General features: G+C 42.3%; 1 protein-coding gene across 2 annotated transcripts; it reads right to left on the bottom strand.

The window, feature by feature from the left end:
• Positions 1–560: 560 nt before the first annotated feature.
• On the bottom strand, positions 561–25861 carry rragd (ras-related GTP binding D). Of its 2 annotated transcripts, none has more exons than XM_080479306.1 (7): positions 25581–25861; positions 19784–20079; positions 19490–19689; positions 19143–19257; positions 18625–18767; positions 18391–18539; positions 561–1468 (listed from the first exon to the last, which is right to left on the bottom strand). In XM_080479306.1, the coding sequence occupies exons 1-7, from the start codon at positions 25717–25719 to the stop codon at positions 1227–1229; spliced, it is 1284 nt and encodes a 427-aa protein (XP_080335432.1). In that variant the 5' UTR covers positions 25720–25861; the 3' UTR covers positions 561–1226. The 2 variants fall into 2 exon arrangements, with proteins under 2 accessions (XP_080335432.1, XP_080335433.1); XM_080479307.1 differs by lacking the exon at positions 561–1468 and adding an exon at positions 14596–14947 and having other exon boundaries at positions 25581–25850.
• Between the last annotated feature and the right edge of the window lie 1741 nt (positions 25862–27602).

Here is a 27602-nt window from a genome sequence, read left to right as displayed (position 1 = left end):
CGCTCGGCGCCGCACACAGATCCGGAACGCTCATGGGAGCTTATGAATGTCCTCAGCCTGTAAATAGAATTCATATTATACGTACGTGGAATGATTACTGCGCTTAATAATGGCGACTGTTTAAGAGGATAATGTCGACGATAATATCCCTGAGGTTTTCACCTCCAGTTGGGATCTGAACATAATGAGAGCGAGGCGACGTTAAAGATCCCTGCCTGCTGCACAAAAGCCAAGACGCTCTGTGCTCCCCCGTTTATCTGGATACCTCAGTCCCCAATCTCATTACAACACTCACACCCCGGCCATCTTTTTCTCAGAAGTAGGTAGGATCTACGATTTCATTTAGCGGATGCTCTTTTGTTAGGGACGCCTGAAATCAGGTCATGTTTTGCTATTTCAAGCTCAGTCTGTTCACGTCGGTTTTTGAGATTCTTGCTGTGTGTCTGGTGTGTGTTTCTGTGTACAAATTCCCCCTCTATTTTCAGGAGGAGCACTGCCCCACCCTGCATGTTTCCTCTGTGCTGACAGCAGCTCCCTCACCTTTTTTTTTTTTTTTTTTTGTCTTCCTGCATTTCCACTGCATCCTGTGTGTGCTGTGTGATGCTTTTCAGGTTCGCCTTGCGCTCTCTCCCGGCCGTCGAAACCGAAGTCTGTCTTGACGAGTTTGCACGGTTCTCTGTTTTGATTTTTCAGTCTGTACATTTGTGCCGGAGCACGCTCCCTTGTGTCGTTGCCTTGATTACTGCCTTCCTGTGTCCTGACCTTTGTCTGAACATTGTAAATCAGCCAAACTAAGCCCCGTCCAACGTCCGCCATGACACTTTTATCCAAGGAGACACACATCTGAGGATGCACAGAGATAGAGAGTGTTTCACTTAAAGACATTATGAAGACGACCTCACTTTATCAGCGGGGATCAAACCTGTTGGCCGACTATTTTCTAGTTTGATGCATGGACCACTCACGTCAGAGACCCTCCCAAGGCCACGAGACTCAGGTGACTGTTGTTAAACTATGACCCTTGTTCAATTGTGACGTACAGGTGAGCAGTCCAAGGGTGTGTTCGGTCCCTCATCCATTTTCTGCTAAGGTGGTCTCCTAGTTGATTAGTTGGGTGTTTAAAAAAAAGTAAGTAGATAGTTGAAACATCTGTTATTTGACCTTTTCAGGTCAGAACAGTTCAGGTCTGCAACGTCGGGCCTAAATCAAATATGTTAACCTCGTAGTCACCTCTGTTTTGATTTTGACCCATGTGGAGTTTGCAATATGTCTACTTTGGCCGTTTTGTACCTCTGTCCAACCCCCATCTGTCCAGCTGCACACTTTTTTTTTGGGGGGGGGGGGGTTGGCAGTGAGCCCGGCGCCACATCCACCCAGGTGCTCCTGAAGATGAGGACATCGTCGAGATAATTGGCAGCATGCGTACCAATCGGATGCAGCACCTGGTGCAGGAGACGTCGGAAGGTGCCTGGGGAACAAACAAGCCAAAAAGTAAGTGAAACAAATTGGACCCACTCGCACAAGAGTGCCAAGAGGCAATTTTTCCCTCGACTCTGAAGGGAAATCTGATAGTAGCTCTTGGCCAAATCCAATAGCATCAAAAAGTGAGCCAAAGCCATTTGGTCTCGGAGCTCGTCGAACGAGGTTGTTCAGAGCAGCTATCAAATCACCAAGTCATCAGTCCCCCTGTATCAAAAGTATCTTATATCCATTTGCCTTGACAACAAGACAGATGGCAGATGGGCCAGTACTGTTCTATGACCGCCATCGCAAGCAGCAGACAGATCTCTTGAAAGCTCATTTCTTTTGTGGTCAGGTAAACAATAGTTTGGCACCAACAAGGGTTGTGAATCACAGCAGGGGGGAGAGATCTCCAAAGTGCCTTTTCAGTTTAGGTATATCTTCTCTCATAGCCGTGGAGAGACCTTCATCACGGGGGCGATCGAGGTGAGACCAGAGGGTGCATTTTGACTCTGGTCCACCTGTCTCCTCTTGTGCTAAATCACTGAAATCGGCAGTGGAAAGGAAACCCTCCATGTTCACATTCACCCTCCTTTAACAGCCGACCAAACCGAAAACATATGAAATAACTGTACTTTGAAACGCTTCATCTTAAGAACAGGCGATAATGTAGCCACCCCCACTTTCCTAGATCTTTTACACACTTCCTACCAAAAAGTCCATCTCAGCAGAAAAACGTCTCCTCGCCAACCTCATGATGGTTGTTTATAAATCAACAAGCCCGGGACCAGTTTTAAATAGGGGTGAGGCAAAATATCGACGCAAAATGCTGTTCTTCTGCCTCTTGGGATGCGAGAATCAATGAGCCCGCGCCAATAATTATAGTCGCTCTAAAGCAAACTTTTCCTCGTTGCAACTCCTTGTGGAGGCGCTTCTCGTGATGAACGTGTGAAAACCAGAGAAAAAACGTCCAGATGAATGGTGACGGCGTCAGAAAGGTCCTGCAGGGTGTTTCTCCCGATGTGTTTAAGTTACCAGGTTTTTAAGATACTGACAGCACAAACAAAAGTGACAATGTGACGCACCAGGGCTTTTCCATAAAAGTAGAATAAACAGGAAGTCGTACCAACATGCAGAGTCACTCACAAAGCCGCCACCTCCTCGATAAGACGGCGTCTCTTGTCATTTTGAGACACATTTCCATTTTAGATGCAATCTTAAAAATGTGCTCTCTTTTTTATCCTCAAGGGGGAAGATCAGTGATAGAGTACCGGCTTGAGCTGTAAAGACCTCTGCACAAATAATGAGGACGAGATTGAGAGTTTTCACACTCCGGAGGTGTCGAATGAAAAACCAAGTAATGGAAAAAAAGAAAAAAGAAAAGGAAAAAAAAACACCGTGAAAAGTACAAAAACAGCTGCACGATGAAAACTCATTATTATATCTAAGGATTTGTGTAACGTAAGTGGAGGGGAAAAAAAAAACAGGATTTGAAGTTGTTTACATTTATTGGTTTCCTGAAAATAACATTTTTCAGGGCCTTTCAAATAAGCACGTTATTATTTTTTAACACAAAAATTCCCACAAGCGGCACCTTTTATTCTTGAAACACAATTTGTTCAGCGTTTCAGCTCAGTTTGTTTCAAACTCATCAGACTGAAGTCAACAAAGTGGTGCGTTTAACTCTTTCTTTCCCCGTTTAGTCAAACATTGTGATGCATCTCTACAGAATTGTCCTGCACAATAGTTATTGTTGTTGTATACATAATTGTCAGCCGATTATTTTTATCTCTCTTAGTCAAACATGCATGCATGAATCAAAGACCATGTCGTATATTGTTATTTGCAGGTTAAAAAGATAGACGCAATAAAATCTGACATATACTGTATTTACAAAAAAAAAGAAAGGATGACGCTAAAGATTAAATCATACATTTTTAAAAAATCTTCACAAATTTCCTTTTACGCACGCCTCGTCACAATTTGGCCCGTCTGGTTGCGAGTGTGAAATGTGCACTTATGCACTTGTGCACAAAGTTGCCCACCCTCGATCGACGTCAGCCTGTGGAGCGTCGAGTCCTGATACTGATGTGCTTAAACTCGCGGCAAAAAAAATACGCCGTTGAAACTGTAGCAAACATCTGCCTCTCGCTGTGATTCCCTTTTTCTCTTTTTTCACTATTGCGCCATATGTGCCAGGATTTGGCGAGCCGCCGGTGCTACAGCAGCTCCCCTGTTGTATCAGGCCACACGTGCCAGCCTTCTGTTTGCGCACACACACACACACACACACACACACACACACACACACACACACACACACACACACACACACACACACACACACATAGACCAATGAGACTTGGGCTGATATTACACCGTCACTGGGTCAACAGTTGTGGACCATTTCGGGAGGCACCATCCACTGCATACCAAAAGAAACCCCAAAAAAAACACACCAACTGTTGGAGGAGGCGCTGACACAGTTTTGTAGCTGTCACATTTTGGCTCTTGTCAGTGTCACTCAGATCATTCCACCTTTTTTTTTTTTTGAACGCTCCCAACACACCACCTTCTGGAACAGTTTAATCTGTTACCTCCAATATCGCGCCCGCTGACAGACATCACTGTAGCAAGATAATCAACAATATTTCCTCCGCTGTCAGAGGTGTTGATGCATGCTTGATGGATGTATAACACAATAGTGCAGAGCAGCCACGTGAGCAGATGCTACCTGTGCTGACACTTGGATGGATTTGCAGTGGTATCATCCCCCACCTTGAAATACAGATTAAGCGAAGCAGACTCGAAGCATCGGCTCTGCTTAGTTTCAAATGACTGATTGCTGGGGTTTTGTTTAGTTTTTTTTTTTTCATATGTGCCATCCTAATTGTGAAAGGACGCTGCAGTTTACCTGACATGATGCGTCAAAAGTCCGTATCTGTCTGGGTCATAATTCACAGACAGATAGATCCAAGAGAATATGCAAATTAGCGCCACTTTTCCCCCGCCCCAGAAACAAACAGAAATTATATTTTGTATAATTATGTCACATGCAGGGCTAAAGGTTAACACCCACCATCCACCTGAATCAACGGCAGGTAGAAATTGTATTTTCCTCTCTCTCTCTCTCTCTCTCTCTCTCTCTCCTCTCTCTCTCTCTCTCTCTCTCTCTCTCTCTCTCTCTCTCTCTCTCCTCTCTCTCTCTCTCTCTCTCTCTCTTCTCTCTCTCTCTCTCTCTCTCTCTCTCTCTCTCTCTCTCTCTCTCTCTCTCTCTCTCTCTCTCTCTCTGGCCTTTCTATCTACGTTCTTCTCTGCATTGCCGCTCGTTTCAGCCCAGTGCCCTGCCCTTGCCTTCGCGGTTTCTTCGACTTCTCGAGTTTTTCTTGCGTTTGCTTTGAGAGAGGAAAACTTCAATTTGAAGTGGTGGTGCGTTCAGGTGCTTCGTTGAAGTGGAAAGGGAATGATTTGAATATTTGGGAGAGTGATGTGCTGGGCCGTTGCGGCTTATTTGAAGACAGGAGGTAGAAAGAGCCTCTCGTTTGTCATCAGGACAGAAACTTCAAGCAAAAGGTCGTCAAGGTCGCTGAGCTGCGATACGCGGTTCTCTTTAACAGAGTGCCGGTTTGATATCCTCTTGTCAGTGAGCATGGCATAGACACGAGCAGTCTAAAACAAACTTGATTTTTTTTCTGATGGCCTGACTTCAATGTGGGAAAATTAAATTGCTTAAAATTAAAACCAGGCGAAAAAAAATGATCTAAACTCGTCTAAAATCTGCAACACATTTCTACTTGATTTGGTTTGTGGCAAACAGCTGTGGTGGTAAATCCTTGTCGAAGTCCACCAGAGCGAGCCGAGTTTAAACAATACGTATATTTTCAGGGACCGTCGGGACATGCTCACAATGATTTTAATATTTTACCGTTAAAAGGTTGATAAATGGTAGAAACTAATCCGCTTAAATCAGGCAATGAAAAAGTAAAGGAAGAAAAGTTTGCTCTTCATGTCACAAGAGCAAACTGCCAATTAACCCCTGGTAAAGGTCTTCAAGTCATACACAAACTCTGTTCACAAATTCATCACAGACGTGCCATGCAAAGTGCTCGCACGCCACTGGGAACAATTTGGGGTTCAGTGTCTTGCCCAAGGACACTTTGCCACATGTTCAGGGCAAGATGGCTGATCTAATTACCGACCGAGGGACTGGAAGACAATGAAACGCCACTGACCTTGCCAATAGCGCCTGTGCGTTACAGTTTGTGGAAAATACTGAATTGCTCCAGAGAAGATTCCAGGGAACAAAATGTCAGGGTTGGCGGAATCTTTCAATACTAACTTTGGGCCTGGTAATAGGATTAAAATAAATTTAGCTGAGAAACAGAGTTAAAGAGTCGAGTGAAAACTGGGACAAAAGGCTCTGGCGCATTGTCAATACTTCCGGTGGAAAATCAAACACGGCTACATTTAACTACAAAGACTTAATGCCTGAGGAGGATCCTTTTTTTTTTTTTTTTTTGTTTGTTTTAATTAAGCTTTTGCTTGGAGATGTTGTGTCTATGCTCATAGGTAACAATGGAGAATATACAGGGAGGCTTCACACAACCAGCAAGAAATGAAAATTGGAATTATGACAGTGTGAATTTCATCTGGCTTAATATTTGCTGTCCTCACATGCTCCCCGGGAGCAAAACCAGATTAACAGGCTGCAGACTGCAGGTAATCGCATGGACGCTGTTCGGGGGTTAGTTTGAAGGCACAACAGCAAAGGCCGTCTCTTAGAGACGTCACACAAATGTGAAGAGACAAATGAGATAAAGTCAACTATATATAAAACAATAGCGCCGCAGGATGAGGCGGCGCGTCGTTGCCATAGTCACAATCGGCAATGAGTAATAAATGACTTTCCCGAGGCGGTCTCTTCTGAGAGTCGTCCTCACGCTCCGTTTCCAGTAAAAGTCACTTGGCTGAAAAGCAAACTTGATTCATTCAGTGCGCCCATAATCTCTCATATGTTCCAAAAACGGCTATCTGCTGACGCCCTCTTCATGGAGCTTCTGAGAAGGTTAATTACTTTCTTTCTTCACCGCCGTGGAGCTCTGACAAGGATCCCTGGGAAAAGCTGAATTTCAGATAGGCACCACCGAAAAAGCATCACAATTATTGTCCTTAAATGAAAGCTCTTCCCGGGCCTGGTGCCCACGGGAAATGACAGAAGAGGGTGTTATTTCCTAATACAAATGTGTTAATTTAGTCATTATCCAGAAGAGGCTATATAATTAAAATATGAGACCTCGGTTTCCAAACTTAGACATCCATACTCAGAAACCCAGAACCAGCGGAGAGCTAAATATACTCATGAATGTGTTTAAATTGTCAGTTACTGGAACATCAAAACAGCTGGAGCCTGCCGCTTCCCTCTGTTCACTGTCCCTTCTTTGTCTCATCTGTTGGGATTATAGTTTTTATTTGTGCCAAAAGCAGGTAGAATAAGGATTGGTTCAACGTCACTGGCTTTTCCACCGACGACATCTCCCCTCCCGCCCACCTAAACACACACACACACACACACACACACACACACACACACCCACACACACACACACACACACAAACGCACACACACACACACACACACACACACCAAACAGCAGTGGAACAGGAGCTAAATATGCTTGTCACAAAGCACGCAAATTTGTTATTTCACCTCACTTCTTAATAAACTTTTTGGACAGGATCCCCAACTACTAGATTTCAAAATCTGTTGCTTGAAGCTGCACTGATTAACAATCAAGAGAAATTCATCAGAAAACGGTGCAAAAATCAACGCACAACAGTAATTTTCCAGATTCCCAAGGAGGTGACTTGTGGACTCAATATGCCTCCCTACTGAGCTCAATTATTGGTTTGTTCCCTTCATTAAAATCCTCAAACTTCCTGCGTCACACATCATCCAGCATGTTGTAGCTCTTAACACTTTGTCAGTGGAGAGACATCGTGCAGTCAAACTTACTGTCAGACCTGTGGGCAGTGCGGAATAAACGTATAAACCTGCCAGCATCGCTATCAAAGCTGTGTTAGAGCACGATATGGAACAACGACCCCACAAAATGTGACAACAGCCTGAATTGTTTGAGAATATTATGCAATAAAACCCAAAATGTAATAACTGGTCGATAATGTAACAAAAGTGCTGAGCCCTAAATGTCATTATAATTTTTTTTTTATAAAAACCAAAATGTAATAACTGGTTAATAATGTAAAAAGATTTATCAAGAATTTGAACGTGATCTGTTTATTGCGTATACATTATTTTGCACTGATGATTGAGAAATAGAAGACAGAAGACTATAAATGACTTGGGCAACAGCAGTCACACATGAATACCATAAACTGTATATAGATATACGTATAAATAGTACAAACGTTTAGAACTCATTCTGTCAGTGTTATTCAAATTGAAGCAGTTCAACTCCAAACCATAAATCATTGACTAACTTTATGATGTAATAAAATTATTACAATATTAGAGGAAAAATATTTGCCTGCCCCATAATGTAACATTAAACGTTTTTGTTTTGGACTGAGCGTCTTGTTACATTTTGGGTTTTATTAAAGAATGTTTTTATTACATTAGGGCTCAGCATTGTTACATTAACCAGTTATTACATTTTAGGTTTTATTTGATTATATTTTACATTTTTGGTTCTTTGTTACATATCGGGTTCTAACGAGCCTTGATATAAAGGATTGGAAGGCGTGCTCATTGTGGAGGTTGTATTTCAGTTTGCCATGTGACTGATAGGTGGCGTAGTGGTTGCCGTTCTCACCCGTTAAGGAGGTCCTGGGTTTGCATCCAAGCTGAGCCGTCATCTGTAGATTTTTGCTCTCTCCATGTGTGTCTGGGTTTTTTTTTTTTTCTGCTCCACGTTTCTCCCCTTTTCCCTCCCACGGTCTCAAATCATGCATGTGAGGGTAAATTGATGCTCCTGCATGTGGTCCTGTGCCTCTATGTGATTGCAGACTCTGAACTGGATAAAACCATTAAGAAGATGGATGGATGTGACTGATTGCTTTTTGTTGTAGTTGTAAAGTAACCCCCAAAAAAACTGAGCTTTTAAAATAAAAAATAATCACTATGAAAAGGCCTTTTTTTTTTGTCAAAGTGATCAAACGTTTCCCTCACAAAAGAAGAAAGACGAAACCAAAAAAAAGAAAAGACCCAGAATTTCCATAAGTCGTTGCAACTTCATCACGTATTTGATTTCAGCTTCTCTGATGTTCTCCTTCACTCCGGTTTGACACAACATCAGAAAACCGAGCCACAGTATCTCCTGCTTGTTTTAACCCGACAACTTGACAGTGCAGATGATTGCCGTGTTAATGGAGACTAGAGAACCAGCAAACTGCCATTGCCACCCCTGTTATTTTTAATCTCCAACATCTGGAGTACGCAGAGCAAAACTTGAGGCGCATTTGTATTTAGCATCTTTTTTACCTTGATTTAGTATTTAGAAGAAGAAGAAAAAAAAACAGGGACTGCAGAGAGTTGTTTGTTCTGATGGGCCTGCAGATATGCCGATTTCAAAGCGCCAGGCATGAAACTGCAGCAATTAAATGGGGAAAAAAAACCTTTAATCCTGAGTATTATGTGTCTCCTTCAGCTTGTCAGGTAAATATATGTGCATCCAGTGTGAGGCGTTGATGACTGAACGTGTTTAGAAACCCTGCGCCCCGATAGGATTCGTATACGTTTTCGCAGTTTTTGCTCAAATAACACTTCCTGCTCAGTAGTCAGGGTAAGTGCTTGTGTTCTACAGCCTAAAGACACCGTGCTACCCCGCTGACTGTGTACTCAAGCTGCGCGGCTATATTTATATTCATTTCCACAGCAGCAAAACCACGACTAAAGCCGCTTCGCATTCGTATCACAACTGGAGGTCACCTCTAATTCTACCTTCTGTATTTCAAGCTGCGTGCTTTTGCGAGGGAAAAACTTCACAACAAAATAAATGACATTAATTTGACCATCTAACCTTTTTTTTTATTATTATTATTATTATTATTATTATTATTATTATTATTATTATTATTATTATTATTATTATTATTATTATTATCTGGAACACTGCACAGTGGAGTCACACAATCCATAGAAGATTTTTTTTCAGGACCCGAGTGTCTCTGTTGACTTTGGCGAAACTTCCAGCCTTTCATTCATTCACTCACAAAACAAACAAACATGAAGTGGGATGGTAAAGCCAAAATTGAAGGATGTGCCACTTGCTGTGATGAGTGCTGCAGGTTCATTGTATATTAAAAAAAAAAAGAGTGGAACCATACGTCTCTGGCTTGGCTGCAGGCGGCCGGGGTTCGTTGTCTGAGAAAAATGAAATCTGTTCAGATTTTCACCTTGTGAATTCAATAAATCTCTATAGATTTTTTGAATAAAACCTGAAGGGAAATTTTTGGCCTTGCCATTTCCATCTTTCTCTGCGGGCTTTTTGTTCAAAACACATTACACTGAGCACACTGGCATGAAATGAGAGAAAGAGAGAGCTGTAAACAACATTCCCTCTGGGTCCAGCTGTGGGTGTCGGGGTGGAGGTGGGGGGGGGGGGGGGGGGGGGGGGACTCCACTACAGAACCAGTGTGGATCAATGACAAAATCTCAGGTAATCAGATTTAATGAAATGCACATGTTAACACAGCAGGTTGGAGTTTACCAATGAACATCATGTTTTCAATAAAGATCATGTTGCAACTCTCTTGAGTGACAGTGACTCATCCGCTGACATTTACCAGACTGTGTTCACACACGGAGGGAGGAAAATCCAAATTCTGTACAGAACTCAAAGCAAACTTCCAACTCCCACACGTGAATGGTGGGTGAACCTTCCTAAAGACTCCGTGGCCTCCTGAGCTTTCCAGACTTTGCCGATTGTTAAAACTGAGTTATGTCATCATGTTTTTAATTTGGGCGTAACGTCGCGTTTCAGAAAATATCCTGGAAACGGCCCATTGCTTGTCTGAGCGACAGCGGATATTTCTCCCAGTGTAAAAGTTTAGTACTGGATTCAGTGTTGTTATTTCTTTTTTCTGGGACGAAATCAATAAAATGGGCACTAAATATTTCTGACACTGACTCAATTCCAGTACGTTTTCCTTCAAAAGTACATTTCCCTCTGCAGGTGAATTCCAACATTTGGCTCACACGGCCCTTCAAGTTGGGTAAAAGCCGGACGTGACCCAAAAAGGAGGCTGTCACCGCTCACATCCTGGTCAGGAGGGTTTTTGGTCGGAGCGGACACTGTAACCCGGCTTCATATGTGGAGTAGTGTTCGTGTGAAAAAGCCACGGGGCTGAGAGCGGGGCTCAGGATGAGGGCAAGCTGGAAATCCCAGATGGGGGGGAAGTGCAGCGGAGGCGGATTAGGACTCTGAACATCAAATTGTCTTATGTAACACATTGCAGTGCAGAGGACAGCCACCAGCAGCTGTTACGCAATCCACCGTTGATCTGGCAAGAAGGGGACATGCCTGTACATGTGAGCGCGCTCACGCGCACACACACACACACACACACACACACACACACACACACACGCACGCACGTACACAAAGACTTAAGCATATGTAAATATGTAAACAAATATTCATTCAAATGAAAAAAAAAAAGCTTTTGTGACTATAAATGCAGGGCAAATCCAGAGGCAAGACGCAGCGTGTAAACCCCTTCAAATTCCCTACATTTTCTGCATGAACTGTTCATAACAATAAATCTGCTTTGAATCTAAGCTCCAGGTATCCACCAGATTTATTTATTGTTGTTTTTTTTTTAATCAAACTCTGAAGCGAGGTCTGGACTGTGATCCTATAGTCTCGCATCAAGACGAATGGAGTCTCATCCCGTCTTCAGGTCTCCCCTGGTCGGAGTTTGTGTCTTCTCTCTGTACACGTGTAGGTCTTCGACAAAACACCGCCAGCTTTGCCTCCACAATCCAAAGACATTAGTTTAGGTTAATTGATGGCTCTCACATATAGCTGTGAGTGGTTGTACGTCTCCCTGCGTTGAGACCTTTGCACGAAGTTAATTGGGAAAGTCTTTCACAGAGATTATGGAGGCTAGAGAATAAAGAGGTATCAAGACACTTCATAAGTCTCGAAAGGTCAAAACAACCAAAAAAAAAACCTGACGCCTGAAACTGAGCATTTTCAACGCAACGGATCAATCCCATTTCACCACATTTGCATATAAACTTTAATGTCAAGCTATAGGAGGAAAATGTTGAAAAATAAATGTAGTGGATAGCAATGAACACGCATTTGAATAAATGCGTCGCTAAGCAACAGCGCAAAGGCCTTTGGTTATCACATTAATGTCACTGAAATGAATTGTTTGATTTCCTCGCAGTATAACTCTTTCATGACTTTCAGTTTGGTACAGGCTCTAATCAGAGACCGAGTGGGATTTCTTGTATCTGATGTAAAACGAGAGGCCCCGAGTCATAGCATATCTGCAAACGCATGATGAACGTTATTGCGGTCGATTTGATTATGGTTGATATGTCGGCGCAGGTTTGAGGACACGGCTGTGAACACAAACAAACACAATTCTGTGTGATTTAGAATAATCTCAATTTAATGGTAAACCAACAAGAGCAAAAGTTTTCTTTGCCCTGTAGAGTCTGTGGCAGATGAAGAATCTAACAGTTGCTAATTTCTAGAAGCTACTTGTATTATTATTATTTATTTATTTATTTATTTTTCGTTTCTAGTTTCTGACATTCTTCCACGGTGATGTGTTCAAACTCTTTTCAAGTCTGCGGGAGTCTTTTCTCCCGTGGCAGATTTCATCTCTCTTCAAAGGTTTGCAGTCGGATTTAGGTCAGGACTCGTTTGCTGGTCACTTCAAAACAGTTCAACTTCGCCTTTCTTCTGTTGGATGTGAGCTTCGGCTGATTCAGCTTCAAAGACCCGGGTTGCTTAAAACAGTTTTCTGGCAGTGACGAGACACTTTCCCTCCCTAAATGTCTAAGTAATCTTCGACTTCAACGTATTCAATACTGGCTCCAAAGCCACCCGGCGGCATGATGGTGCCTCCGCCGTGTTTCACAGTAGGACGGCTGGATCGTTGCGCAGGCTGATTGACAAACATGGGAACTGCACTCCCAAAAACACTAGGCTGACTATTGAAACCGTAGAACAGACATTTCAGGATCTTTCCTCATCACTTTGTAGTTGCATATCATTTGGGATCAGCTGTGTCCATGGTATGTTTTCATTCATTCTTTACGCTACACATTCCATGCAAGACGCCGGTAATACCAGCCAATAACTCAGCCAAGCCTTATTTCTGCTCTCAGTTTACAGAGTGGGAGCGAACGGGTCACAGCTGTTTTCCGACTCGGCAACAATCTGCCTCTTGTACCACCAGGACCTGCACTCTCTTCTCCGCTCCGACACTCTTCCTCTAAAACTCGTCCACCATCTGCCTCTCGTGGCGGCGGCGGCGGCGGCGGCACTCTAGCAGCCGTCACTCACTGCACTTGACACCGTGAAGGGCAGTTTGCATGTGAGATCCACAAGGAGGCGGAAAATAAGAGCAGTGGGCTGCTACTCCCAAATAAAAATCGCGTGATGTGTTCATATTCCGCTAAACTGAGCGATACGTAGGCTGGAAAAAGTAGTAGCTCTGACGGCCAGGCGTCGAGCAGAGATAAATAAAAATCCGAACAGACTGCGTGGGTTTTTCTTCAATGACCTTAACCTGGGACGAGCAGTGGCAGAGAGAGTTTATATTCAGACTGCAGTACCGGTTTTAAACACTAAGGGCCTGATTCACCAGGTAGAGTGTGTAAAAAAAAAGAAAAAGCGTGCAAACTTGATGTGGCATGTGGAAAAAGATCTACTAACGGGATTGTGTCTGACAGATGGACAAAATGTTCCACACGTTCCATTTAGCTCGGTTGCCCTCAATAATCTGCCTTTTTTTTTTTTTTTCTGTGAGTGTGTCCACCATCAGAATACACAAGTTTCTAGGAGCAGATTAATTTACCGAACGCATCCGCAAATCCTTGTTTATTATTACTTCTGTATGAGAAAAGAAGGTGCCGAGCTGCTCACTATTTTGACAGAGATTATCGTCGTGGTGACAGATCTCTGATCTGCTGGCATCCCTCCAGTTTAATATGCAGAGGTTTTAGTACGAGATATTGCTTTTGTAAAGTTAATCCACCAACACATTCAAGTCCATATACTCGCACATCTGTGTGTGCGGACACTGAACGCTCTTCCCAGTTCGTCCATGGCAGACAAACACAAAAGCCTCATTTAAACGCTCCTGTTTGCACATGTTTGGAAACACACAATTATCATTTGTTGGTCATTTACAAACAAAACTAAACCATTAATCAACTTTAATTAAACTCCTTTTCCCATATACAATGCCTGTGGGTGAACTTGCATGCTTTCCTCTTCTATTGTCATCAATGAAACATAATTATATATATATTAATATATATATACGATTTTAAAACATAGAGTTAAATAAAGCACTGATTAAATCTGGATCTGAGTTTGTTCACTGCTCTAAAAAGACAAAAATAAAGCCTTTTGGCAATCACACTAATTAATGTGCAACACCTCAAACACCACGAAGTACGCGATTGGGAGCATAATTACTTTCTAGTTTCCATATATCTGGATGGAGTTCATAAATAAATGAATAGGTAAACAAAGCCTAGTTGCCCGGTTATAATTACAGTGATTCAACAGGAAAGCCTTTCCAAGACATATCCACACAGACACAGTTCTCTACTGGCTGCCAGCAATGCAGGCAAACTTGAAGGAAATAAATATTCAGACTAACACACCACCCACTCAAAAAAAAAAAAAAAAAAAAAAAGGATATGACCATGATTCAAATCATAAAGGCAACAAAAGAGGAAAACATCCACAGGGGTGAATACGTTCCATATAGGCACTGTACTGGTCCCACAGTGACCTAAATTCAAAAAAAAAAAAAAGAAAATTCTAATTATTTCCTATTTGGAACGGTAAACTGTGAGTTTTCAGTAAAGGCCTGCTGAGATCACTAAACTGTGTTTACTTTCTGCGCGGCACACATGAAGGCGTGTTTTCGGTTAAGTGAGTCCAGGCTGCCGCTGGGGGAGTCGGCGCCCAGCCTCCGTCCCGCTGACAGACGACTGCCTTTAAGGATGTGGACCGGACGAGCGGCGAGTGGCACGAGCGATGAATGGCTCGACGTATGGGAGGAGAGAAGTCCTCTGCGGGTCGGGGGCCTCGGGCTGACGGATGAGACGCCGCCGGCTCTCAGTGGGCGTTGGCGACTGCTCCGTTGGTCACAGTCAGTTTGCTCCACCTCCTCTGGTTGAGGAGTTTGCGATTCTGTTGAACCTTGAGCCGAACGTCGAAAACCTCCTGGATGGCTTTCTTGAAGCAGTGAAAGTTGTAGTCAATCAGTCCTGCAGAGGGCGGAGAGTCCAAACCAGTTAGAAGGGACCGGCTAAACGCCGAGCACTGTGACTCACGTGCAGATCATGTGACGTTTCACATCCAGCCAGGTCTTGTCTTGCAACTCAAAGACGGTCATTAACAATACTTTCTCCATGGAGTATGGATACAGTGTTCACGTTGTGCGCTTGTTCACATGTTCACACACATTTTAGTGACGTTTCGACCCGGAATAAGCTGCATGTGAAAAACTTGACATGCAATGAATTTTGATTTGTGTTTTTACATAAATATTAACCAAAGACGCCATCTGAAAGGTTTTCTCTTGACAATTTTATTGATTTTATTTTTTTCCTATGCGATTTCAGGCTTGTAAAGGTCATTAACTCGCCGTGCAGGAGAAGCCTCATTCCCATGGCGATATATATACTCATAAGTCCAAAAACTATTTCTGTCAATAAATCACAAGTGAATATGTGCTACTTACTTGTTGTGACTTAAAATGCACATTATTGCCAAAAGCTGATGCTCCCTGTGTTTTCAGATTCCTGACATTATGCTCCTTTGGTTGCGCAAACTAGAAATATTCATAATTCAGACATGAATAGAATAGAAAATGAAACTCTAAGAATATTCAGTTTATTCCCTTTTTCTTTTCTTTTCTTTTTTTTTTAATGCAGAGAACATCTGATTTGGCTTTTATATCTGGTGTCTGCCATACAGTTTGACAAATAAAAGACACTTTTAGAAACAAACCAGGTAGTGCTTGCAGCTGAATATTTAGTGAAACAGCTGTATCATAGCTCAAACAGAAGTCCTGAAGTGGCGACACTGCTTTCAGCCACAGTCAGCGGAGATCGGCTCCATAACCGTAAGATGGGAAGTATCAACGATGAACGGATGGAACCTCACTTCTAAGAAATGTTTTATCTTCGTGTGAGTCTCCTTATCTCTTTTTCTTGAATTATTCCTCATAGCAAATGGCATTCTGTGCATTTTCATGCAACCGGTGGTGTTCTATGCTGCTTTAGATCACACTTTTTTTTTTTTTTTTTTTGGAACTTTTAATCACTTATCGCCAAGAGACGTGCACACAGATACGAGAAAAGAGAAAGAGATATGAAAGCGGTCCGACGCCTGCCTGACCCAGATGCCAGTCTCAAGCACAGTCGACTTGAATCTAATGAATGGAAGCACTTTAAAGCTTGGCATTTTTGAGTTTTATGACATTTTTGTTTGGTTTCATTTGCAAAAAAAAGAAATTAAACTTGTTTACCAACAGTCACATTGAGCTACAGCTGATAGGGCACGTCGTGCTTTGTTCTCCAAGCCCACATTTTCAGTATGAATGGAGCGAAATGTGTCCCGACTTCAAAGTTTCTCTTCAAGCAGACTCCTGAACTAGACGTGTACAAGTGTGGCCGTAATGTTGGAGCGTTAAACAACCCGAGAGGCCGTTCGGGGCTTCGAATGCCGTGGCTTCACGCCTGCCCCTACGAGCATTGCGGACACCGTGGTCTGAGCTTAATCAGTTACAACCAACTAACTTTAATAATGTGATCAATCCTGTTCGCTAAAGGGCCCGAGAAGATCAACCTGAAGAAGTGAAGAAAAAGCAGATTGAAATGCTAAATGCTTTATGATGCATGTCTTCATCACTGTCTCCTCCAGTAGCCTTCAGTGAGGAGGTGAATCCCTGCTCTAGGCAACACAGCAGGTTGGTCTGCGTCTTATACATTATGAAGAACCCCATCGCGTTCCTTCTGGAAGAGAAGTGTAGCTCCTCATGTTGCTCTGCTATTCTGCCTCTATGGTCCTGCTCATGGTTACCGGGCGAGCAAAGAATTCTAAAGTTAAAGTTGCTGAAAAGAAATCTGATATTCCATTGTGCAACTTTCAGCAGCACAAGAACCTGAAGGAACCAGTAAATGATTGTTTTGTCTCGATCAAAAGAGGCTATTTGTTTGCGAGAGCGTCAGAAACACAAAGACGATGAGCAAAGATCTTGAAACGTCTTTTTTCCCCAGGAGTTTGTCATCTTGTCAAATAGTATCAAAGTGTGCAGAAGCTTCCTTAAACGTGGAACTCAATGAGACAAAATAAAGCATGAAGTCCGTTTAAAACACGGGTGACATGCCACTGGCTCGCCGGGATTATATCTGACCGCATCTCAGTAAAATAAGAGTTTCAAATGAAGGAAGAAAAAAGCTCAAACTGTGCAAATGGCTTAAATAACTTCTCGCTCAATAACTTTTCCATTCCCGTAAACACTCTGAATCTACCATACTGGTTCTTTTGCATATATTTGCAGATATATTTTACATTTTGGAGTAATCCCAATAACACTGACAAGCAAGACAAGCTGTTTTGAACACTTGCGCATCTCAATTATGCAAATACACACAGAATGCTAATATGGGCGAAATTTCAGTACTTAAATTATCTCGGCAAGGACAGACAACAAACGGCGATATATAATATTGCAGTTTGTTTATCTCAACGCAGTGATAAAAGTCTGCACAGGTAATGAAAGCCGGACTTGGAATGACTGAGGAAATTAGCATTTTACCAGGGAACCGCCATGCCGCTCCCCGCTGCTTCCGCTGTGATCTTACGTCTGCTTGTGGAAAGTATTACGCTCATTTGTGAGCACACCGATGCCTACAGTTATATAATGCATTCATGTATTCACGCTTAAATGGGTTCACTGCCTTTTGAAGTGCCTGGTGAGGGATGTCTATACTGTAATTTAGTACACTGACAGAAGTATATTCAACGTTATCAACTTATAGGACTCAATGTTTTCATATCTGAGCTTGTAATTATTGGTGCTGTTCTCTAAAAAAACACAGTGTCGGATCGTTGTAACGGGTGGTCAGGAGGATGATGGTGTCACATTATAATGTAGGGGATGGTGTACATCTACAGAGAATCTCAACCTCTTGGGGGGGGGGGGGGGGGGGGGGGGGGGGTAGGAAGAATCACTTTATTCATCTGGATGTTTTCAGGCGTTCAGGGTTCCAATCGAAGTACAAAAAAACCCCCATGAAAACTCAAAAACCTGGTTTCCCTGGAGTCTTTAAAAAAAAAAATTGCTTAGTGACTTGGAGGCGGACACATCTGTCTGCAGATGTTTTGAATGATGAACTTCATTATAATTTGTGGGACATTTTTTTTTTTTCTTCAAATGTGCATGTTGTTGTTTTTTTTTTAATGTATTGACATTTTGCTTATATGTTTTATGTGTTTGATGAGGCTGTTTTGTCGGGAACCTTAATGTATTGCTGTGTGTCTCGGCCAGGAGACTCTTGAAAAAGAGATTTTTTTTTCTGGTAAAATAAAGGTAAAATAAAAAAAAATTAAGGATCCATTCAAAAGAAAATCTCTAGATTTTCCAATCTTAAGCAACACATATAATACTCTGGCATGAGGTGTAAACTGTTAACGGACTGACCTTTCCTCCCAAAGCTCTCCTTGCGGAGGAAGCAGACCATAGCCAGGAACTTGGTGACCTCCTTCAGGTACATGACGGTGGTGTTGTTCAGATGGATGATGGCCATAGATTCCTTGTCGTACGGTAAACCGGCGTCACTATTGGCCAAGCTGAAGGAGAGGAGAAGGACACACTTCCTTTGTGGCCGTCGGGAGAATACCGCAGAAAAGCCTTTTAGACCGTATATCATCTCACCCATAGATGCAGGAGATGTCAATGACCACATCAATCATGTCGCAGCTCAATTCGTACGTCTGCATGTCCACCGGACTGCTGTCGGTAGCAATGTAGATCTTACTGACAACATCAAACAGGAAGGCCTTTTCAATCCCAGAGTTCTGGGGAATAGAAGCAGAAAACAAAGAAAGAAAATCGATAGTCAATACATTTTTTATACCAGTGGACCACTTCAGTGTCGAACTGTGCACTTCTCTTCAGTCAGATCAATTGCATCATCTATCTTGACAGTTCAGTCAGATTTATGGCCTTTCTGTGGCGTTAATCACCGATTACTGTGGTGGAAACTGACAATTTATTGTCATTTACTGTTATGTTTTTTTGTCTTCCTTATCCTTCACTCAACCCCTTCAACCGCTCACCTTCTGTTCCATGCACCCACCACGGGAGTCAGGGCACTGTGGGCGCACCCTATTTTCTGCTCCTGTTAGATCTAGAAAGAGTCCGTACGCGTGGCACAGCAGGAAATTACTCACAGATATGAAGATGTTGAGCAGGTTTTCCAGCGTTGGGAGCTGTGGGATGAGCTTCTGCACCACTTTACTGAAGGCTTCGAATATGGAGTGGTCGTATATACTGGTTAAATAAAAGCTGGGGGGAATCAGGAAGAGCAGAGAGGTTTTATTCGCAACCTGTATCACAAAGATAGGTTGTATTTAATGCAAATCAAAGCTGTGAGAATTGCCAGAGGACCAAATTCTTTGCAGGATGTCAGAAATTGCTGAAAAACATTGGGTGCAACTAAATCGGTAGTAAATAACTTTGGTCAGCATTTATTCATACAATAGATGAAGCAAAAAAAAAAAAAAAGAAGCTAACTGACCTCAGAAGGATTCGCTCAAGGCTTGCATCAGCCAGGTCATCGTTGGCCCGTTTGTGGATGTCCCTCTGCTTCTCGATTTTGTGGTCGTCTGACAAGCCGTCCACTTTGTGGATGAAAACCTCAAAGTTGATGTCCGGGTTGACGTTGTAGGCCCGGGTCACGGTGAGATGCAGTCGACTCAGAGCCTCCACATAGTCGTCCTGTCAGAGGAAAGAAAAGCTCAAATGAAAATGGTTTCGGGTTCGCAAAAACACCGGCTGAGACACACAAGTTGGCGAATGTACACTCCCGAACCTGGGAGTCGATGACAAATATGAGCGCTCCGGTGCCCCTGAAGATCATTTCGTAGTCGAACGTGGGGTCGAAGAAGTCGATCTGTCCCGGGAAGTCCCAGATCTGGAAGCTGACAAAGGAGCTGTTGGACACGTCCTCCCTGCAGATCTTGTTGGTGCTCTCCAGGAACAGAGTCTCATTGGGGGACATTTTATGGAAGACCACTTTCTGGATGGAGGACTTGCCGCTCCTTCTCAGGCCCATCAGCAAAATGCGAGGCTTGACCTCTCCGCTCAGAGAGTCGCTGAAACGCAGCACTACACGACAACAGAAACAAAGACAAACGGGTTGTTTTTTCTTAATTTTTTTTTTCTGCATGAATCAGTTCTAAAACGTGATCTGATCCACATCCAGCTGCCCTCCTACTGAACTCAACGCCTCACAAGCGATCATAACACATCATGTCTGTATTGAACTCAGCAATTTAACATCCACAGTGCAAGGAAAGTTTTGGTTTTTTTTTTTAACGCTTTTTACAAAAACAGACGTGTCTGAAATGCCCTGCAGGTGTGGATCAACTTTAAATATGTTATTCTCAGGAAACTCTTTCTGCATTGGCAAACCTACACTTCAGGAATAATGCAACGACGAAGCTGTAGTACGAGTTGCGAGTTTACAGTATCAAGCACTGAATCACAAATACTTTGCATCTATTTATAAGCCACGATATGTTTGAAAAATACCATCTGAGGAAACTACTTCACCTACAAAAAAAAAAGAAATAAAAAAAAAAATCCCATTTGCTTACTGATTTCCGAATATGGTTCCGTGTTGAATGTAAAAAACACTTTGACTCTGCATGTAATCTGAATTTCAGGCCTCCGTGAGGCTCCCTGTGGGATCAATACCTACTCTGTGTATTTAGATATGTGAGGACCACTACTGTATTGAAACAAACATCACCAACGTGACGCATTAAGGTTATTGAACCGCATAGAAGTACCCAGTCATCACACTGAATACTAACACAGCTCAATAAAGTCCTAACATCAAAGTCAAAGGACAATCAGAGCAACAAGGAGTGGAAAAACAAAACAAAGCAAACAAACCCTAAACAACCACTACCTTTGCTTGTCTGACACAGAATCTGAATCCGTCCTGTTTCTACGTGCCGCTCGCCGTCATCGCCTGAATCCCAAATTAGATCTTGAGCTCACCTCCATCAAAAAGAAAAGCCTTTTTTTACACAGTTCCGTGCACATTCCGGCTCTGTTTAACTAGGACCGATGACAGATTCCACAAAAATAAATCCCCACCTCCGTTTGTCTTTGTCTTAAAGTGTCTCTGGGAAGGACACGGAACCCAAAGTTTCTCTCACAAGGTGTGCAACGCGGGTTATAGTGCGACTGTGTGTGGAAACGCTCCTGCACGTCTGAAGCTCGACTCCGGCTACTCTTCTCACTGCTCATTGCTCGAAAATAATGCCTGTGGACTAATGTAGTTGTCAAACGCTGTTTTAGTTTCCAATCAAACACAGAATTGATGAGTACTTTACCTTAGTACTTAAGCATTTGGGCGGCATATAATATATAGTGCATAAATAGTGCATTGTAATGCATTGTGGACGACTAAACACCACATTGTGACGTGATAAATTGGAGGACCAGTTGATATTGAACAAACCAAACATCAAATACGAAATGGAAGAAACATTTAAAAATCACATAACTGAACCAATATAAAGATGTATAAAATATATACGAAATAAAACGTAACTTCAGAAGCCACATTCAGCACAGTTTACGTGATGAAACTGTCTATCGTTGCACTTGGCAATCTTTGCTTTGAATGAAGTTTTATTTTGGTTGTTTACATTCAACAATTACATATTACCTTCAGGAACACAATCCTCCCAACCGTAAAAGGGTTTGGGTCCACCCTGCACATCACATCAACTCAACAACAATAAACAAACAAACAGTTTACCACTATGCTCTGGTTAACATAGAACCATCTGTACATGCTTTTTTTCAATTAAGGAAATGTACTGCACCGACTATTCTCATAACTGATATGTATTAATCATATCATATTTTAAAGATTTTTTGAGAACTGATTAACTTAAGTTGATCACTAAGATAGTTCCATAATTTCAACTTAATTAAATCCATACATTTTAATTGTTTGGATCTTATAAAGAGTCGATTCCTGGAATCCAGCATTATTTATTATTCTAATTGCTGTTTTTTGTACTTTAACGATTGGGGTCTAGGGATGTTTTACAAGCATTTCTGAGCAATATAATAAGTAGGGTAGCGCAAGAGAGGAGTACAATATATGCAGACATTTAATGTTCGGTAAAGTTTTAGTATTGTATAATATACCGACGGTTTTTGATGACTTAAACTTGACTTAACGTACTGTGCATGTGGTTTCCAGCATAGCTGATGATCTATTATTATCCCCCAAAACGTAGCTTCAAAAACTTGTTCTATTTCAGTTCCATTTAAACAGTTTTATGTTCCTGTCCTTAGCAGAATAAGTTTGTATCATCTGCAAAAATGACTATTTCCAATGTTTTTGGCCCACTACAAACATCATTCAAGTAAAGCATAAATACTTTTGGTCCTAAAGCAGAACCTTTGGGGGATACAGTTCCGTTAATTTGTACATATTGTTATTTCAGTAGCTTTGCGGCCAATGACTGACCACACCCCTTTTCCCCATAGTACCGACATTTCTGTAAAAGTAAAGAATGATTGACGGTGTCAAACGCTTTTCGCAGATCAATAAATAACCCAATTGCACTTTCTCTGTTGTCGACAGCTGCTGTTACGTTCTCTACAAAATCCATCACTGCCGGAGATGTCGCCCTAATAATCAACCTTAATAAATGGTCAAATGCATCTCGCTGTCTTGAGACTTTTTTCCAACGGGAGTATTAATGTACTAGAGGAAGACATGGCCACAGTTTATTCAGATCAAAAGTTATTCCTTCCCCAAAAAACAGATCTATAGTCTGTTTACCTTGAATATGTTGCTGTAAACTCAAACGGAGGTGACGAATCAAGTTATGGGAAAACTGCTGAAAAACGGAGCCCGAACGCAAACATCAAATCTTAAGTCCGAACGCTCATAGGTGCGATGAGTTTTATTCAGTCCTGTACACCTCCGGCTCAGCACCCACACAGGGGCACATCACAACTCAGACTTATTGCCGTCGGAGGTAAAGGATGTTTATTAAAAAACGTTTCCCACCGGAAAGTCAAGTTTTGCCTGGACGGAGCTTCGCCGGGGCATTTCAGGATAACCCCGCATCTCCGCTGCTGACAATGACTCACGCCACCTCAGAAAATAAGCACCTTCCGCTCTTCCGACAATCAAATTTATTTCTGTGTTTCGTTGGAAAAAAAAAAAGACCAAAAAAAAATAAAAAATTGGATCCGAACAACTTTGCTTGACTAAATTATGACCTTTGGATAGCCAGAGGAGACGTCGTCCACTCCGAAAAGACAATAAACTTCCCTGTAATTTACCTGCCCATCACGGGGGAAAAGTGGCAGAGCGGCCATATTGTCTTGAGACGGACGCCAGCGGTTTGAAAAGACAGAACGGACCGATGAAGACGTGAACAAATCTGGCGGAAATACACATTTGGCAGCATTAAAAGAAATCTCGCCGTGAAGTTGTAGTCGCATCTAAACGGTCCCAACTGTGAGGGTGAATCTGTGAACGCATGCAAGCCCAGAGCTGAACGAAATCATGCAAAATAAGAAGCTGCAGGCTTTTTTTTTGTTTGTTTGTTTTTAACCAACATTAGTGCCGAAGAGAAACACTGACAGAGGGCGACAGATGTTCCACAAGATTTGACCCTAAAAAGCACTTTTGAATGCAGCAAAACTCAAGGAAAAAAACGAAAACACAGCAAAAGGAGGAGTTTTTTTTTGGTTTTTTTTCCTTTAGAAAAATCAACATGTTCAGGTTGTGGTGGAGATATACTGAATTCTATGAAGATTTTTTTTTCATATAATGAATCGATTTGTCTTCACTGCAATGAATCGACAAAAAAAAAGAAATAAAACTAGCAAACACTCAGATGAATGTAAATGAAATCAAAGCAGCTGTCTGTTTGCAAATCTAATTTTGACAATCCAAGAGCACACAAAGGGTCTTCTGTGTAGTTTGGTTATTGTGCACGCGACTTAAAAATCCCCCTGAACATTTCCTATCTATGTAAAATGCTCCGTTCTCACGTCAGGCTACAGAATGAAGTGCTCGGTCGAAGACGTCGTGAAACAACGACCCAATAAAATACAACATGACTCTTTGTCTCCAAAAGAACAAAGGACCACGAGTAATCTTCGAATGCAACTCCTGCGGTATATGATTGGTAAGTTTGCTCAGGTTTTACTGCCGTAGTCAAACATTCCCTTCATATTTAAGAGGCTTCACTCTATCATCTATCCCACCTCCACCCCTCACCCCCCTTTTTTTTTTTTTTTTTTTTTACACTGGGTCATAAATCTTCTATAGAATAGATTGCATGCTTTTACTCCACTGTTTCACTGGAGTTCTGCATCTGAAATGTGAGCAAAGAAAAGAAAACAGAGCTTATAACAAAGGGCAGAGCCTTTAGTACAAGCTGGGTAAAGAACAAAGAAAGAGAAAAAAAAGAGCCATAAAATCTAAATAATGAACATAATACTTTGGTATTTATGAGGGAGAAAAAACCCTGTTATTGATGTTTATACTGAACGACTGATATCTAATCAGATCACATGCTTTAAGTGCCTGAAATAGTTTTATTTCCCTTAGATCCCTGAATGTTAAATGGAAGTCAAATCTAAACGGAAGTAAATCAACAAAAGATAAGTATTTGGGTACCTGATACATGAAGTCACCAATTCGCTTCAAATTCAACCAGACATTTCATTGTTTAAAGCTCTTTCCTCTCTGTAGACGTGACAACAGCTGCTCAACCGTGATTCCCCCACATAACACACTTTTCAAAATACCTTGTGATCACAGTTGTGTTGTATTCTGTTTATTTATTATGTGTGAAATGCGCACTTTTGCATCTTATCGATTCTCTTGTAAAGCATTCTGGTCCACGATGGGTAAATTTAAAGTACTTTATAAATAGAAATGCTGCAGTGTAAACTAGACTTTTGATTTTTCACTACAGTTCTTATTTTACAGGTCGACTGATTCTGTTTGTTGGGAGTGGAATAGACAGCTAATCAAAGCAGGATTTCTCTCTATCTTCTGTGAGTTGGAGGCTTTTACCTCCATTACACCAGTTTGTACTTCAGGGAGGGACAAGAAGTTTCTTTTAAAGAACAATTTGGGAGATTTTGCCAATATTTTGGGGCTCTGTGCTGGATGCTTAAAGAGAGAAAAAAAAACAATAAGGTGGGGCTTTTCCTTATTTGCAGGAAGCCAATGGAAGGAAATGAATGAGTGGAGTATAAAAGTAATACTTATCTCATGTCGTTTTTTTTGGAAACTGGATATAAATTCTTTATTTAGCAGAAGAGAGGGATACAATTGTAATATAATCGTGCTTTTATGTATTTATTTATTTTCCATTGTAAAGTGAAGGGGTTTTGCGTGTGTTGTATCTGCAGGCTGACTCCATGTGGAGAGGGTCTGCGGGGGTTCTGATCGGCCTGTTGGGGGGTGAACTTGTCCTCCAGTGGCGCAGCTCGCAGTCTCTCTACCCGGGTATCCAGCGCGCTCCGCCGGGCCGAGCCGGAGCCACGGTGCCCGGCCTGAGCTGGCCCTGTGTCGTTATGTGACCTTCCGCGGCTGCACCCACCTCCGTCCTCAGAGCCCAGATCGGCGTCTGAAAACGCCTCCAGGTCGTCGTCGTCTTCGTCGTCGTAGTATCCGAGAGCGGAGTCCTGCTCCTCCTCCTCCTCCTCCCCGCTCACCGCGCTCTGCCGCTGGCTCGCCATGCAGGGCTCCTCTCCGCCGCTGTTGGCGACCTCCCTCGTCGCTTTGGTTTAAGAACTGCGGTTCAACTTTCCCACACTGTCACCTGATACGTGGGAGCCATGCTGCTGAACTTTCACCTCCGTGTCTCCTCCGGTCCCCGGTGAGGGGAGGGGAAGGGAGGGCCGCTCAAGGAGCGCCGAGTCCCCGCAGCAGCTCGGCAGGGCCGCGGCTGGAAGATCAGGGGCCAAGGCGGGGGCGACGGTGGCCCCCGGCCCCCACCCCCCAGACATGTCAAACACCATACACAAAATAGAAATACATTAAATAAAACAAAACAAACGGGGGTGGGTTGGGGCACTATATACACTATTGCACTATATATATATACATACACACACACACACACACACACACACACACACACATTTATATATATATATATACAGACATCCCATCTATGAATGAACACACATGGAATCATGTAGTAAGCAAAGAAAATGTGAAACGATTCAAAGCAATTTCTATCATTTAGGTTCTTAAAAATTTCCACTGTTTACTTTGTTGACGGCACTATAAACCTTTGGCCTCCACTCATTTAGCTTCATGAGGTCGTCACCTGAAATGGTTTTCACTTAACAGGGTGCTTGCAAAGTCAGTTTGGTACACAGTTTGACAACTGTTAGAATTCATATTATGTCAAGAACCAATCAGCTAAGTAAAGGAAAACGACGGCCCATCAGTACTTTAAGAACTGAAGGTCAGTCAGTCTGGAAAATTGCAAAAAAAAAAAAAAACTTTGAATGTGTCACCAAGTGCAGACACTAAACCCATCGACCGCGAGTCAACTCAGCTGGTGAGGGTAAGTTCATCAGTCACCAGCCTCAGAAATCACAAGTTAAAAGCACCTCAGACTAGAGCCCAGATAAATGTTACATAGAGCTCTAGTAGCAGACACGTCTCTTACATCAACTGTTCAGAGGAGACTTTGTGGTCAAATAACTGCTCGGACACCACTGCTTAGGAAAAGCAACAAGCGGAAGAGATTTGTTTGGGCCAAGAAACACAAGCAATGGATATCGGTGCTTTTGTCGGTGGGGTCCAAATTTGTGATTTGTGGTTTCGCCCGCCGTGTCTGTGTGTAAAAAAGGTTGGTTCCTAGTATGAGTGTGATGGTGCTTTGCTGGTGACACTGTTGGCGATTTATAAACAATGAATGCACACAAATATCAGCCTGGCTCCCACAGCATCCTGCAGCCACATGCTTTCACGTCAGGTTTGCATTTATTTAGACCATCCTTTATTTTCCGACAGGGCAATGACCCCAAACACACCTCCAGGCTGTGTAAGTACTGTTTGACCCAGAAGGAGAGTGAGGGAGTGCTGCCAGATGACCTTTATTGTTCCTTTGCGAATTGGAGAAAAATACGTTTGCAAATTGATTTTGAATAAAAGCCGTGAAAGAGTAATTAATGGGTCTAATTCAAGCAGTTTTTGGGGAGAGTACATAGTACTTTTACTCAAGTGTTTGTGATAATAGTGCTTGCAGTTGAGTACAATTTAAACAATGACAGTGGTTATTCTTGAGTATTTTACTCATGAAATCATCTCTCAAAAGAGCTATAACTGGAAGGACCTGAGGAGATACACCAGGAATGAGAGTTATTATGTTCTGTTTAAATGGGGACATGATCAAGAAAACAATATATGCAATGTGGTGATATCCACAGGTCAGAATTGTACACATTGGATAAATATTACTGTCTGTGCTCTAAGAGTCTCGCCTTGAGGAGAAATGTTTATCAAACTTTCACTGGAAAACTCGAAGAATTAATAAATATTTAACAGTAAACACAGAAGTACATTTAAACTCTTACACAATGTATACTCTGTAACTTCTATTTGA

This window comes from Lipophrys pholis (assembly GCF_963383615.2).
Source record: "Lipophrys pholis genome assembly, chromosome: 14".
In the NCBI taxonomy this organism is placed as follows: domain Eukaryota; kingdom Metazoa; phylum Chordata; class Actinopteri; order Blenniiformes; family Blenniidae; genus Lipophrys; species Lipophrys pholis.
This window is presented reverse-complemented; position numbering and strand designations above follow the sequence as displayed.